This window comes from Bombina bombina, chromosome 3 (assembly GCF_027579735.1).
Source record: "Bombina bombina isolate aBomBom1 chromosome 3, aBomBom1.pri, whole genome shotgun sequence".
NCBI classification, from domain to species: Eukaryota; Metazoa; Chordata; class Amphibia; order Anura; family Bombinatoridae; genus Bombina; species Bombina bombina.
The window spans coordinates 489726860-489743398 of record NC_069501.1 but is presented as its reverse complement, the minus strand read 5'-3'; the positions used below and the strand labels follow the sequence as shown (position 1 = coordinate 489743398).

Below are 16539 nucleotides of genomic sequence, written 5' to 3'. Positions count from 1 at the left end.
CAGAAGCCCTCCTCCTCTCTTCCAAACCAGACCAATCCAGGTCCACTTTGAAATCCATCCAGCCCTGAAACAAGGGAAAACAAAACAAAAAGCCTTCCGCTGACTCTAAATCAGCATGAAGGATCTGCCCCCGATCCGATTTTGGATCAGGCGGGGGGCAGACTTTCTCTTTTCCAATAGGCTTGGATACGCAATGTCCCAGATCCATGGGCTATGGACATAGTATACCAGGGTTACAAAATAGGATTCAAGTTTTGCCCTCCAAGGGGCACATTTCTCCTGTCAAAACTATCCTCAAACCAGGTAAAGATGGAGGCTTTATTAAATTGTGTAAAGGACCTATCCTCCCTGGGAGTTATTGTACCAGTCCCTCTAGAGGAACAAGGTCTAGGGTTCTATTCAAATCTATTTGTAGTTACCAAAAAGGAGGGAACTTTTTGTCCCATCCTAGATCTAAAGTGCCTCAACAAATTCCTTAAGGTTCCGTCCTTTAAGATGAAAACTATTTGTTCCATTCTTCCATTGGTTCAGGAAGGTCAGTTCATGAGGACCAGTTCATGAGGACCATAGACCTGAAGGACGTGTATTTACATGTTCCCATTCACTGGGATCATTACCAGTTTCTAAGGTTTGCTTTTCTGGACAAGCATTTTCAGTTTATTGCACTTCCGTTTGGTCTTGCCACAGCTCCCAGAATATTCACAATGGTTCTGGGAGCTCTATTGGCAGTGATCAGATCCCAGGGAATTGCGGTGGTGCCTTATCTAGATGACATCTTGGTTTAGGCGTCATCTTTTCAACTAGCAAAATCTCATGCAGAGATGTTGTCTTTTTTATGTTCCCACGGGTGGGAGGTGAATCTGGAAAAGAGTTCTCCAGTTCTAACTACAAGAGTGTGTTTCCTAGGGACAATCATAAATTCTCTGTCCATGAAGATTTTCCTGACCAACGTCAGAAAATCCAAACTTCTTGCCTTTCCCTCCAGTCTGCTTTTCGTCCATCAGTAACTCAATGCATTGAGGTGATTGGTCTGATGGTAGCTTCCATGGACATCATTTCTTGCCCAGTTCCATCTGTGACCACTGCAGCTTTGCATGCTCCATCAATGGAACGGAGACCTTTCAAATTCATGGCAGTGGATAAATCTGGACCCCCTAACAAGAGACTCTCTCTTGTGGTGGATTTCACATGAAAATCTGTCTTGGGGCACTTGCTTCCTTAGACCTTCCTGGGTGATTGTGACTTCAGAAGCCAGCCTGTCAGGCTAGGGAGCTGTTTGGTGTTCTCTGAAAGCTCAGGACCTGTGGTCTCGGGAAGAGTGTTCTCTTCCCATAAACATCTTCAATCTTCAATGCCTTGACAGCTTGGCCTCAATTATCTTTAGTCTGGTTTATCAGATTCCAGTCAGACAACATCACCTCAGTGGCTTATATCAACCACCAGGCTTTTCCGCCGAGGGAGTGGGCTCTCCATCTGGAAGTGTTTTCCAGGATAACCCTCAGGTGGGGGGTTCCGGAGTTGGATATGATGGCGTCTCGTCAAAACGCCAAGCTTCTAAAGTACGTTTCAAGGTCAAGAGATCCTCAGGTTGCCCTGATAGATGCTCTGGCGGTTCCTTGGGATTTCAGGCTAGCATACCTGTTTCCTCTCCTTACACAAGTTATTGCTCGTATCAAGCAGGAGAGAGCGTCTGTAATTCTAATAGCTCCTGTCTGGCCTTGCAGGATCTGGTTTGTGGATCTGATGAAGATGTCATCTCTTAGCAAAGGGATTTATACCAGTGAGCGCAGGGTGATATCACCAAACTCCTGAAAGTACCTATGAGTCCCTTATATAGGCAGAATTGGAATACACAGAAAAAATTATATCAGGAGCGCTACAGCTAAAGGTGAATAGGAAGATATATTAAGAGTAAACTAAATGTCGTCTCTTCCACTTTGGAGGTTACCTCTGAGGAAGGACTTTCAAATTCAGGGTCCATTCCTCCACCCAAATCTAGATTCTCTGAAGCTGACTGCTTGGAGATTAAACACATAGTCCTGTCTAGACACGTTTTTTTCAGATGCAGTCATTGATACTATGCTTCTGGCTCGTAAACCTGTCACTCGTAAGTTTTACCTAAGATATGGCGTAAAATACCTTCTTTGGTGTGAAGCTAAAGGTTTTTCTTGGAGTTGGGTGAGGATTCCAAGAATGTTATCTTTTCTTCAGTCAGTACTCTGAAAGGTCAGATTTCTGCTCTGTCTATCCTTTTGCACAAACGTCTGGCAGTTACCAGATGTTCAAGCTTTTGTTCAGGCACTGGTCAGAATTAGGCCTGTGTTTAAACCTGTTGCTCCTCCTTGAAACCTTAACCTAGTTCTTAAAGTTTTGCAGCAGGCTCCGTTTGAGCCGATGCATGTTGTTGATATAAAATTGTTATCTTGGAAGGTTTTGTTTCTCCTTGCTATTTCTTCCGCTCGCAGAGTTTCTGAGCTTTCAGCTCTGCAGTGTGATTCCCCGTACCTTATTTTTAATGCTGATAAGGAGGTCCTTTGTACTAAATTGGGGTTTCTCCCTAAGGTGGTGTCGGATCGAAACATTAATCAGGAAATTGTTGTTCCTTCTTTTTGTCCTAATCCTTCTCATAAGGAACATCTTTTGCATACCTTGTATGTTGTGCATGCTCTAAAATGTTACTTACAAGCTACTAAGGATTTCCGGCAATCTTCTGCCCTGTTTGTTGTTTTCTCTGGAAAGTGTATGGGTCAGAAGGCCACTTCTACTTCTCTTTCCCTCTGGTTAAGAGCTATGATTCATTTTGCTTATGAGACTGCTGGGCAGCAGCCTCCTGAGAGAATTGCGGCTCATTCCACTAGGGCTGTCTCCTCATATTGGGTTTTTAAAAATGAAGCTTCTGTGGAACAGATTTGCAAGACGGCAACATGGTCCTCTTTGCATACTTTTTCCAAATTCTACAAATGTTATACTTTTGCCTCGGCTGAGGCTTCTTTTGGGAGAAAGGTTCTTCAAGCGGTACTGCCTTCTGTTTAGGTCCTCTTGCCTTGTCCTGTCTGCTGGCCAGAAATTAAATATACCACTAGTAATTGAAATGACATTGTGGATTCTATATGCCCGGAAAAAAAGAAATATATCAGGTAAGCATAGATTTTGTTTTTTAATCTTCCAGTTGTTTTCTTTCTGTTAATTATCCCGGACAGAAAAGTATCTGAATTACAGGGCATTACCTTACGGTAAAGTAGTCTAGATATCCTATTTCTTAGGATATTTGTCCTCCTTCCCTTTTATCCTAGACAAGTATCCAATTGATGTAAAGAATTTACACCATTTAGATGTCATCAGTCATGTTTATTAAGCAAATAAAAGAATGAGGGAAATCTATCAGGGTACTTGTTATTCTGTAAGGACACGGTAAAGGCAGTATACATCCCAAGACTGCAATTTCCAGATGGATTGTGGGACGTATTATCTCAGATTATACTATTGGGACCCATGAATCATTCAAAGAATACAAGAAACAAATTTAAAAAAACCCTTTTACAAAAATAGCTCAGCTACCTTGTGATAAAAGGTGAATCCCTAAACCTCTTAAAATTAGAATAAAAAGCTACAAAAAAAGAGCTTAAAAAAAGTTATTGAAGCTGAAACGTATCGATGAGGAGCTGTATACACAATGTATGCTATGAAATTCAGAGCGCTCTGACAACTATCTAGCCTAAGATCGTGTAAAATGTGGAAACCAAGTTCCAGTACCACCGGGAAACCGCTCCATATATTGGAGATCCGGCAGTCACGTGACCGAAGCTCACTGAGGAGGTGTCTGGAGTAGATGACAGGTACGCCAACGCCGAATGGTAAAGAAAGCAGGCTGAACAAACAGCTAAGTTGTGAGCGGTGAATTTGGGAATTTGTATTCCGGTGAGTGCTGTTCTGTACTTGGAGATTGACTGTACATACTGTACTGTATATTCAGCTATATCCTTCATTCTTGATGCTTGTGTGAAATCAGCACTCCATAACAAAGGTGCAATTCCAAAAAGGACATTAAAGTTTTGGGATCTGCAAGAGGATGGATTACAACTCCTTGATAGTATCCCTAGTGTCAAAGGGAGTGGATTTCCAGTGAGGATGTTTCATGGTTCAGAAGGAAACTTAAAATATTAACTGTTAACCGCAGAGACTTTAACAGTGTTTCTATCTGTATATTTCAGTTACATTGTTAGCAGCTTTATTGTTATTATGTTTTATGTTAATTATTTTATAAATCTGTGCATTTAGAAAGACCACCAGTGGCATTCGTATATATGTTTTAAATGATAGCACTTATATTTGTGTTTGTTTCTTTTACAAGATACGATGAGTCCACGGATTTCATCATTACTTGTGGGATATCACCTCCTGGTCAGCAGGAGGAGGCAAAGAGCTCCACAGCAGAGCTGCATAAATAGCTCCTCCCTTCCCTCCCAACCCAGTTATTCTCTTTGCCTGTGTTAGTGATAGGAAGAGGTAAAGTGAGGTGTTAGTTTAGATTCTTCAATCAAGAGTTTTTTTTATTTTTAAATGGTGCCAAAGTGTACTATTTTTCTATAGGGCAGCCTCTGGAGTTATAGCCTTTAAGGCTATGGGAACTGGTGGGGTTCACTGTGCCTCCCATAATTGTGCTGCTCTTCTGTGGATGGTCTTAGAGAATGTTAACTAAGACCCTTCTGTCTTCACAGGACCTCAGGAGGAAGAGTGAACCTCTTGACACTGTGAGATTATCATGCTGTTCCTCAGCATGGAGGTAAGTGCAGTCTTTTATTTCTGGGGCTCTGCAGCATATCTCAGAACTGATTGTACTCTGCCTTTTCTGTTAAGGGTTATGGGCTCGGGTAAGGGCTTCCCTTTTTAACAGGTGTGGGTTATCATTTTTATTAAAAAATGGGATACCGGCATATTGAACTTTTTCCCAACTCATTCAGCCATTGAACATTCTAAGCCTAGAAGCGCTGGGATCTGTCTTAGGTCCAGTTGCTCTGATACAACGGGTGATTCCCTAATTATGTTGTGTTGTGACATATGGAATATGGGGCTGACGCTGGGAGTAATGTCGGAGGGAGATAACATACTCTCTATCGGACTCCGGTGTATGGCAGTGTTTCAACTTTTTTTTTCCCGGGGTATATGTTGTGTACCACCGACGAAGGGCGGGGCCTAGTATTCGCACGCTTCAGCTGCGCAGTTGGTTTTGCTGAGGGTATCCGGTCGGCAGCATTTCCTTACAGCTTTTAAGTCCGCTTGTTGCTAGTATCCACAAGTGATCTTAGGCACACCGTTTTAGAGGATAGTTTTGATCAGTGGAGTCAGGTAGGAGCCGCAGCGGAACTGCGGCGAGGTGACTGTTAACTCTGGTGTGCCAGTGAGTTTTATTTTAAGACAGTGTTGAGTGTGGGATAAAAACTTATACCGCAATTGCATTTTTATTCACTTCAGTACCGATCTGTAAAAACTGAGACAGTTTATTTTTAAAGAAACAGTGCACACGTTTTTTTGTTTGTATATATATAATTACCGGAGACACGACCAAGCTTTTGTTTACTGTTAGCATGGATGATCTTGAACACAGTACATGTCCTATGTGTTTAGATGCCATTGTGGAACCCCCGGTTACGTTTTGTCCCTCATGCATTGAGAGGGCTTTACAGTGTAAAGAGAAGATTTTCTTTAATAAAAATATGTCTAAGGATTGCTCTCAGAATGAAGAGATTCAGGGTATGCCGCACCTTTCTCCCCAAGCGTCACAGCTTTTAACGCCCGCTCAAGCGACGCCGTGTTCTTCAACGGTGTCTGCTTCATTCACTCTGCAGGATATGGCTACAGTTATGTCATGTACTCTTTCAGAGGTTTTATCTAATTTGCCTGTGTTTCAAGGCAAACGCAGTAGGAAAGAGGCCCATGTGGTCCATGCGACGTCTGATGCTTTAATGGCAATTTCCGGTCTACCCTCCCAGGGCTCTGAATGGGGGGGTATGGAGGCTCTATCTGAGGGGGAACTTTCTGACTCAGGAAGTGCTTTACCCTGAACAGATTCGGACGTGATGTCTTTTAGATTTAAGCTTGAACACCTCCGCACGTTACTATGAGAGGTTTTGATGACTCTAGACGACTGTGATTCTATTGTGGTCCCTCCAGAGAAATTGAGTAAGATGGACAGATATTTGGAGGTCCCTTCTTATTCTGACGTTTTCCCTGTTCCTAAGAAAACTTCAGAGATTATTGCTATTGAATGGGAAAGACCGGGTATCCCGTTCTCCTCTTCTCCTATTTTTAAGAAAATGTACCCTATAGCTGACACCGTTCGGGATTCTTGGCAGACGGTCCCTAAGGTGGAGGGAGCTATTTCTACTCTGGCTAAGCGTACGACTATTCCTATCGAGGACAGTTGTGCTTTCAAAGACCCTATGGATAAGAAATTGGAGGGTCTCCTCAAAAAAACTCTATATTCATCAAGGGTTTCTATTGCAACCGGCGTTCTGCATTGTGACGGTCACGACTGCGGCTGCCTTTTGGTTTGACGCCCTAGAAGAGTCTCTTAGGACTGAGACTTCTTTGGAAGAAATACAGGATAGAATTAAGGCTCTTAAATTAGCTAATTCCTTTATTACGGATGCAGCCTTTCAGTTCACCAAATTGGCGGCTAAGAGTTCAGGATTCTCCATCTTAGCACGCAGAGCCTTATGGCTAAAGTCTTGGTCTGCGGACATCATTCCGTTTGCTCGTTTTCATCTCAGACCTCTACAACTGAGCATGCTCAGACAGTGGAATGGAGATTATGCCAATTTGTCTTCTCAAATAGATCTAGATCAGGAAACAAGGGACTCTCATCTGTGGTGGTTGTCGCTGGATCAACTGTCCCAGGGGATATGCTTCTGCAGACCCTCATGGGAGATAGTGAAAACGGATGCCAGTCTGATAGGATGGGGAGCAGTCTGGAATTCCTTGAAGGCTCAAGGTGTATGGACTCGGTCGGAGGCTCTACTTCCCATCAACATTATGGAGTCGAGGGAAATATTCAACTCAGTTGGCTTCGACCAAATTCATCAGATTCCAGTCGGACAACATCACGACTGTAGCTTACATCAATCATCATGGAGGAACAAGGAGTTCCTTAGCGATGACAGAAGTAGCCAGGATAATTCAGTGGGCGGAGACTCACTCTTGTTATCTGTCAGCAATCCACATCCCAGGAGTGGACAATTGGGAAGCAGATTTTTTGAGCAGACAGACGTTTCATCCGGGGGAATGGGAATTCCAATCCGGAGGTATTTGCCAACCTGATTCTCAGATGGGGCAGACCGGAGCTGGATCTTATGGCGTCTCGTCAGAATACCAAGCTCCCGAGATACGGATCCAGGTTCAGGGATCCTCAGACCGAACTGATAGATACCTTGGCAGTGCCTTGGTCGTTCAACCTAGCTTATGTGTTCCCTCCATTTGCTCTCCTTCCCCGGGTGATTGCTCGAGTCAAAAAGGAGAGGGCTTCGGTGATTCTCATTGCTCCTGCGTGGCCTCGCAGGACTTGGTATGCCGATCTGGTGGACATGTCATCTCTGCCACTGTGAAAGCTTCCATTGAGGCAGGACCTTCTCATTCAGGGACCCTTCCATCATCCGAATCTAATTTCTCTGGAGCTGACTGCTTGGAGATTGAACGCTTGATTTTATCTAAGCGAGGGTTCTCTGATTCGGTCATTGATACCTTGATTCAGGCACGTAAACCTGTTACTAGAAAAATTTACCATGAGATATGGCGTAAATATCTTTATTGGTGTGAATCCAAGGGCTACTCATGGAGTAAGGTTAGGATTCCCAGGATTTTATCTTTTCTCCAAGAAGGATTGGAGAAAGGGTTGTCAGCAAGTTCCTTAAAGGGACAGATTTCTGCTTTGTCTATTTTGTTACACAAGCGTCTAGCAGATATTCCAGATGTTCAATCTTTTTGTCAGGCTCTGACTAGAATCAGGCCTGTGTTTAGACCAATTGCTCCTCGGAGTTTGAATTTAGTTCTTAATGTTCTTCAAGGGGTTCCGTTTGAACCTATGCATTCCATAGATGTTAAATTATTATCTTGGAAAGTTTTATTTTTGGTTGCTATTTCTTCTGCTCGCAGAGTGTCTGAGCTTTCAGCATTACAATGTGATTCTCCTTATCTTATTTTCCATGCAGATAAGGTAGTGTTGCGTACCAAACCTGGTTTTCTTCCTAAGGTTGTTTCAAATAAAAATATTAATCAGGAAATTGTTGTTCCTTCCTTGTGCCCTAACCCTTCTTTTAAGGAGCGACTGTTACATAATTTGGACGTGGTCCGTGCCTTGAAGTTTTACTTACAGGCAACTAAGGAGTTTCGTCAATCTTCTTCCCTGTTTGTTGTTTTTTCTGGGAAGCGTAGGGGTCAGAAAGCTACGGCTAACTCTCTTTCTTTTTGACTGAAGAGTATCATTCATTTTGCATATGAGACTGCTGGACAGCAGCCTCCTGAACAAATTACGGCTCATTCCACTAGGGCTGTGGCTTCCTAATGTGCATATAAACATGATGCTTCTGTGGAACAGATTTGCAAAGCTGCGACTTGGTCGTCTTTTCACACTTTTTCCGAATTTTCCAAATTTGATACTTTTGCCTCGGCTGAGGCTGCTTTTGGGAGAAAGCTTTTTCAAGCAGTGGTGCCTTCCGTTTAGGTTCCCTGTCTTGTCCCTCCAGTTTCATCCATTTCCTATAGCTTTGGTATTGTATCCCACAAGTAAGGATGAAATCCGTGGACTCATTGTATCTTGTAAAAGAAAAGGGAAATTTATTCTTACCTGATAAATTTGTTTCTTTTACGATACGATGAGTCCACGGCCCTCCCTGTATTTTATGAGACAAGTCTTTATTTTTGTTAAACTTCAGTCACCTCTGCTCCTTGGCTTTTCCTTTCTCTTCCTAACTTCGGTGGAATGACTGGGTTGGGAGGGAAGGGAGGAACTGTTTATGCAGCTCTGCTGTGGAGCACTTTGCCTCCTCCTGCTGACCCGGAGGCGATATCCCACAAGTAAGGATGAAATCCGTGGACTCAACGTATCGTAAAAGAAATAAATTTATCAGGTAAGAATACATTTCCCTTTTTTACTTTTAGAAATAAATATTGTAACCTTTAAAGGGACATTAAACACTAAATACATGCTAGATAGAATGATGCATTCAAAGAAAAGATAAGTCCATGACTAACATGTAGATGTATTTTTTAATGTTTCATTAGTTGTTTAAAAAGTGACAAAATAAGTGCAAAGTTTTAGTGTCTATAAAACACTGGGAGCTGCCATGTTGTAACTTGTGTTACCTTCTCTGCTGTGGCCAATTAGGGTCAGTTATAAATAGGTCACTAGAGTGTGCAGCCAATGGTTGTGCTGGATTTAACAGTGTTCTGCACTTCCATTTCTAACAGGAACTGAAAAGCTCACAATTTCAGAATGGAATTACAGGGAAAGAGGACAAAATAAATAATGAAAGTATATTGCAGAGTTGTTTTATTATATACAATTTATCATTTTATATTACCATCTCAAACTGTTTAATGTCCCTTTAAGGTTTTATTTTATTTTCTCTATCTATTTATTAGTAATAGCCGACTTGTATATTTGCTGCTTTTTAATCATTCAAAGAAAGATGGTCTCTGCTTCTTATGCTTTTTCTTAAGAACCATGATCCTTTCTTTATACAGTTCTGAAACATTGGACATTAGGTGTGTCTGCCTTAGTTTTGAAAAACTGCTGATCTCTGTATTAGATGAAGAAAGTCTTTAATATTGTTTTGAGCATCTTTATTGACCTTCATTTTTTACAGATACTCTCTAAAAAGAGAGAGAATACCGACGCGCTGCAAAGTGCAGCTAAATAAGTAACTATAAGACAGGATATAAAAAATAAAATAGATACATTTAATGGAAAACAATAAAAACAATGTTGCACTAATAAGATCACACACACTGATCAGACATACATAGAAACAAGAGTGTAGTAGCAGAATACACAATACAAATGACATCAAACCCAGCTTCAGTTACAATTCCTCCAGGCTTGAACTATGGGACTCAAATAGAGCAACTTGTTTCAGCCTGTAATGGCCTTTTTCAAGCTCAAAGAGGGACATAAATAGATCACTAAGTGTGCAGCCGATGGCTGTGTGGAATATAACAGTGTTATGCACTTCTATTTCTAACAGAAACTGCAATTCTCACAATTTCATGATGGAATTACAGGAAAAGTGGACAAAATAAATAATGAAAGTATATTGCAGATTTTTTTATATAAATGATTTATTTATTTAAAAGTCATGTGTTCAGGGGGCTGTCAAAAGAGGCTTAGATACAAGGTAATCACAGAGGTACAAAGTATATTATTATAACTGTGTTGGTTATGCAAAACTGGGGAATGGGTATTAAAGGGATTATCTTTCTTTTTAAACAATAACATTTTTGAGTTGACTGTCCCTTTAAGTCTCAAAGTATTTAATGTCCCTTTAACCAAATTATATTTATGTGTTGCGTTTGTGGACTTGCTACAAAAAAGGCTGAGTAACACTTCATGTTCTCTTCTAGCTGTGAGATGTTGGTTAACACGAAAGCACCTTGAAAGAATGCATAAAGCTGCAACACTTATCAAAAGAATCTGGAAGAAATGGAAAGTAAGGAAATCTTTATAGTTTTTTCAAATGTAATTGTTATAGATAATGTTTGCTAATTTAGCTATACCTGGAAAAATATTAATGGAACATGAAACCCACAGTTTTTCTTTCATGATTCAGATAGAGAATACTATTTTAAACAATTTTCCAAATGACTTCTATTATCTAATTAGCTTCATTTTCTTAGAATCCTTTGTTGAAGAAACATAAATGCACATGGGTGAACCAATAACATGAAGGAAATATGTGCAGCCACCAATCAGCTTTTCAACAAAGGATACCAAGAGTTTCATGACTCTTTAAAGGGTCACTAAACCCTATTTTAAAACATTGTAGCATAAAACACGACGTAGTGCCTCCTTAAATTTTATAGATCAACTGTTATCTTAGTTTTATATTTGTATTATACATTAAATAGTCATAATAGTGAAAACATTTTTTTAACTAAAATATGAATTGGAAGAACAGCTACCATGCACCTTCCAGATTTTCTCTCATTCTAATTATTTAATTGACAATGAACTCCTAGTCATCAATACACCATATACATTTCTGAAAAATGGAATGTAAAATTATCTTTAAAGGGAATGAGACATTTACAGGCATACCTCTAATATTGCGCTTAGCAGATATTGCTCTTTTTAGGAAATGGAAAGTTTGTGGCAAAACTGTGATCAAGTCTATTGGCACCATTTTTCCAATATATAAACACATAAATACACATGAATACACACACACACACACATATATATATATATATATATATATATATATATATATATATATATATAGCTTCACCAAAAGACAAAAACAAACCAAAGACTTGAAAAAATCCTGGTTTGTTTTTGTCCTTTGGTGAAGCTGTATAAGCTACACAGAAGAACCGGGTGGTTGACCCTAGAAGGGCAGATTCACTTGAATTTGTTTTTTTTTATATATATATATATATATATATATATATATATATATATATATATATATATATATATATATATATATTTATATATATATACACACCCAGCAAAAAGATTACGGCTTACTGAAGGCTCAGATGATGGTTAGCATTTTTTAGCAATAAAGTATTTTTTAGACATAATGCTATTGCACACTTAATAGACTATAGTATATTGTAAATATAACTTTAATATGCACTGGGAAACAAAAAAAATATATAGTGTGACTCACTTTATTCCTGTATTCGCTTGATTGGAGTGGTCTGGAACCGAAACCCGCAATATCTCCGAGGTACGCCTATATTATTTACAATTACTAAAACCTGCATTATTTGTATTAAAGGAAAAGATGGAGACTTTAGCTGCCATGGAATTGGATGATTCAGAAAACCTGGAAAACTTGAATACATCTTTGTTAGGATCTTCGGGTAAAGGTACAGATACATCCAAAATGAAACAAGAAGTTCTGGAACAGCCATGGACTCGCAGTGCAATATTCCACTCTTGGATCTTTGGACTTGTCCTATCAAGAGCACCTACCATTAGAACGGCCATCTTAGCTGAAAGCTTTAAAAGAGACCTTTATGTCCTGACTTGCTTGAATGTTTTGAACAGAAATAATGGTTACAAGATAGAAGCTAACCGGGCAGAACACGGCATCACATCAATCAGAGCACTACCACAGGTAAACACTGAAATATATATAGATATTAGATCTATACCATAGTACTAGTTTTATTCTTATCAATAAATATATTTAAAGTCACACACTTTAATGCTCTATTATTTTATAGAGGGTCAAGCAATTTTCATCTCTTGCTTAGCCATGTATGAATTTACTTAGACAAGATGAGGAGAGGTATATCGAAGAAGGCGCAGGACCCTTCAACGCATAGAAAGGTCAAAATTGAAATGCGCATGGGTGCATTTCAATTTGAAATAGATGCTTATTTGCCATATAGGTCCATTAGCAAAATGCTTCTCGTTAAAGTTATTACTGTTTTTTCAGCAGCATATGCACATATCCTGTGAGAGCCTGTGCACCAGTATTCAAACACTACACCTACTCAGATAGTCAGCAGTGACTAATATGACACAAGTTAAGTCCTCACAGGGGCAATAGACACCACTGCCAGCTGTCTGGCCTTTATGCAAGTGTGGTTAATGCTCCCTATAGAGATGCCAGTCCTCAGCCATAGGCGCCAACTGAATGATGAGAGATATCAGACTGACTCAGCCACTGCGCAGTTTCCTTCTCACAATGAGTGAGATACAAACTTTGACTGCATTCGTATAATGACAATTATATTCCAGCTTGGATTATAGTCCTCATTATACCAAGGCAGTCATAAAATTTAATTTTTTATATTTATCTTTATGGAATAAGGGGCACATGAAGGCAAAAGTGCCTAGGCCCCATGAAAATCATGATGTGGCCTTGATCTTGTGGATTAGGTATGCAAAGCTTAAGTAATATCGAGGTAAATGATGTTCCTTGCTATGCATAGGAATCATTCATTTTACCACTCGCATGAAACAAGTTTTCAACCTGACTATGTAACATCAAATACTGATTGATTAGTACTGCTCAACTTGTAGTCTGAGCCTTAATATTTTGACGGTCTCTAATACAGGACTTGACAAACCCGGGAGACACAAAGCCACTGGCTTCTAGAATTTTACCCTGGCTCCCAACCTTTTGGGTTATTCTCCATATATCTATTTACAAATACTGTGGTCTGCCTCCTAAAATATGTCTGGCTCCTAAATATTCTTACTGGCTCCTAAATTTTAAGTTTTTTTGACCCCTGCTCTAGTCATTTTATTTTGTGCTAGCTTTATTGTAATGACATAGCTACAAACACTTAAGTTAAGAAACAGCCAATCAGTCATTTGTTCTATTATTATAGGTCCCCTAAAGTGGATGTTTAGTGTACAGAAAGGGGTTGTAATTCCTACATAGTTCATAGGTCAGTAGTGTAATTTGCTCCTCAAAATCTAATCCTGGCACCTAAATTTTGGGGTCCCAGGCCCCCCTGCACATTTCTCACTGATCACTGTAAAATCTGTCTGGCAAGCACTAAATCAAATACTCCTTTCTACACTTGACGTGAGCACAATCGCAAACATTTATGCAAAGAAAAATCTAGTGTACAATGTCCCTTTAACCATTATATAGAATCAATGCCATAGAAAATGTGATTGGCTGATGGATCATGAAATGTGGTTATTGCACAACTGTGTGTGGGATTAAGATATAAATGCTAAAAAAAAATGCAGAATTAAAGTGACATAGGTAGATTGAAAAATAATATTTTGTAAAAGAATAAGATATAATATTGAAATACTTATATATGTAATATGTTTTATAAGTTCTGGAATATAGATAAATTGTTATAAAATGATAATGACTGAATGCTGAAGCCGACTACGGTCTCTTTCACACTCCTGGTAAGTATTGTTCACCCAAGATGGTGAACTTGAAAGTCATTTTCCTTGGAATAGTCTAATCCTGCCCTTTTAGATGAGAGAAAAAAAAGAAAGAAATTATTATTAATAGGACTCAAAATATCATTAATATGGTTCTTTTTGTTTCTTTTTAGGGATCCATCAAGTTTCATTATAAAAAGTCTCCTCTTCAATTTGCAAACATATGTCCAGAAGTCTTGACCAATGGGATGAATGGATTCAACGAAATTTTGCTAGAAAAGGCAAACTAAATTGGCTTTTTTAATAAACAATATATTTTTTCTTTATAAAAATGATAATGCACTTTTCTTCTCTCTTTGGGAGATATCTGAACTGCCTTGTATTGTAAGCCAAACTCTACAGTATTCTTTCTTTATGGGACAAATTATAAAAGAGTATCGAAATGAGATCACAGTTAAAACTGATTATTCTCTACCTCTGAACTATATTGTTGTCTCTTCTTATATGTTATGTATTCTGTTGGTTAAAATAGGGACACTATCATGCCCAGTAGATTTTTGCCAGTGAGTATTCATTTTTTAAAAGGGACATGCAACTCAATTTTTTCTTTCATGATTCAGTCAGATCTAACTGTTTAAAAAAAAAATTCAGGTTACTACTATTATCTAATTTGTTTTGTACTCTCTGTATCCTTTGTTGAAAAGCGTAACTAGGTAGGCTCAGGAGCTGTTGCTTGATGGCTGCACATATATGCCTCTTCTCATTGGCTTACCCAATGGGTTCAGCTACCTGCCATTATGCATTGCTGCTCATTCAACAAAGGATACCAAGAGAATGTAGCAAATTTAAATAATAGAAGTAAATTGGAAAGTTGTTTAAAATTGTATGTTCTAAATCATGAAAGAAAAAAAAAATTGGTTTAATGTTCCTTTAAGGAATAGACTGCTTCATTATAATTACACACAATGAGAAAATATTGCACTAAGGAAAAACATATGTATAATGCAGTCAGTCATTTTAGTGGCACTGAAAACATACATATTTTTTTCATAAAGAGAAATGTGATTGTTTTTTCCCCTTATTTTTATATTCAATCACTAATTATAAATTACATTTAATATTATTACCTGTTATAAATATAGTGGTCTATATAATATCAATGTTATTAATCCATATTTTAAAAATATAACTTTGTGATAGCAATTTGTGATATTTATGAATAAAAAAAAGAGTTTTCTGACATGCTAATATGAGCTTTTTCTAAACTACTGCAAAACATACAAACATATATTGATTTACAAAAAAATAACACTGGAGTTATAGAATTCTTATAGTATATAGTGTGCATCTTAGTTGTGATTGAGTGGAGGCTGTTTCTTTCCTAAGATATGGTGAGTCCACGACGTCATCAATTACTAGTGGGATATCACTCCTGGCCAGCAGGAGGAGGCAAAGAGCACCACAGCAAAGCTGTTAAGTATCACTCCCCTTCCCACAATCCCCAGTCATTCTCTTTGCTTTTATCAATGGAGGAGGTGAAGTTTTGGTGTCTGATTTCGGGGTCTAGCCATAGTCCACGTTAATCTCTTCAGTAGGGTAGTGGTGGCTACAAAGCAGTTAGGAACTTGTAAGGTGGGCCTTGCTGCATTTTCCTAACATTTTGCTGCCCTAGTATATATAGCCCGAGTAGGTTTACTCTGTTCTTTCTACAGGTCTCTGTAAGGAGTGGTGTCCTCTCACACCGTGTAAGCTGTCGTCCTGCCTGACAGCTAAACTTGCAGGTAAGTGCCTTTATGTCTTCTAGGTGTGGAGGATTGGCACTTAAAGAAATTACTCTGCAATATTATGGGACATGTATATCCTTTACGCAGGATATTTAAGGCAGGGAGCAGGCACTGATCTTGTGATTCAAAGACCGGGATTATTACTTTTTTTACTGAGCAATAAAAGTACTTTCCCTTTTGGTTTGTGGGCTGTTACCTTGTTTTAGCTAAGCTGACTTTAACGTTTACGCTGAGGCGCAGGTCTGGGCTGTGGACTAGTCACTCTTAGATTTAGTTAGAACGGTTTGTTTTTGCAAATGACAGGTTCACCCTCAATGTGACTGTGTCTAATATGTTTTACGTGTGTTTTAAAACAATAGACCTTGTAATAGGAGCAGATTCTGACGGCCATTTATTTGATAAACACTCCGGTGTAATTCATTATCTGCTACATGGAAGTAGTGCTGAGAACTAAGCGCTTTGTACTTTTGCATTTTTCTCTAGCAAGAAATTGTGACTGGAGTCATGTTTGGTTACGCCATTACTGTTTTCATGGCAGGGAAGTGCTGTAAGACGCGCGCTTTCTTTCTAGGCTCATTTTTAAGGCTGGTGAGTCACGTGGTCCGCCTCTCCGCTTCAATTCTAATTAGCGGAGTGGCGTTCTCACGGATGCAGTTTTTTTCTGTGTGATTA

At 39.1% G+C, this 16539-nt stretch overlaps 2 protein-coding genes across 6 annotated transcripts in view; one reads left to right on the top strand and one right to left on the bottom strand.

The window, feature by feature from the left end:
• The window catches only part of MYO19 (myosin XIX), a 407861-nt gene extending 392538 nt beyond the window's left edge, over positions 1-15323 (top strand). For both annotated transcript variants that reach the window (XM_053706825.1, XM_053706824.1), the window contains 3 exons: positions 10615-10700; positions 11997-12338; positions 14257-15323. In XM_053706825.1, coding sequence (XP_053562800.1) covers positions 10615-10700; positions 11997-12338; positions 14257-14373 — 545 coding nt within the window. In that variant the 3' untranslated portion in view covers positions 14374-15323. The remainder of the gene's footprint in view (positions 1-10614; positions 10701-11996; positions 12339-14256) is intronic.
• DCAF6 (DDB1 and CUL4 associated factor 6) overlaps positions 1-16539 on the bottom strand; it is an 863174-nt gene that overhangs the window by 42280 nt on the left and 804355 nt on the right. The window lies entirely within an intron of this gene.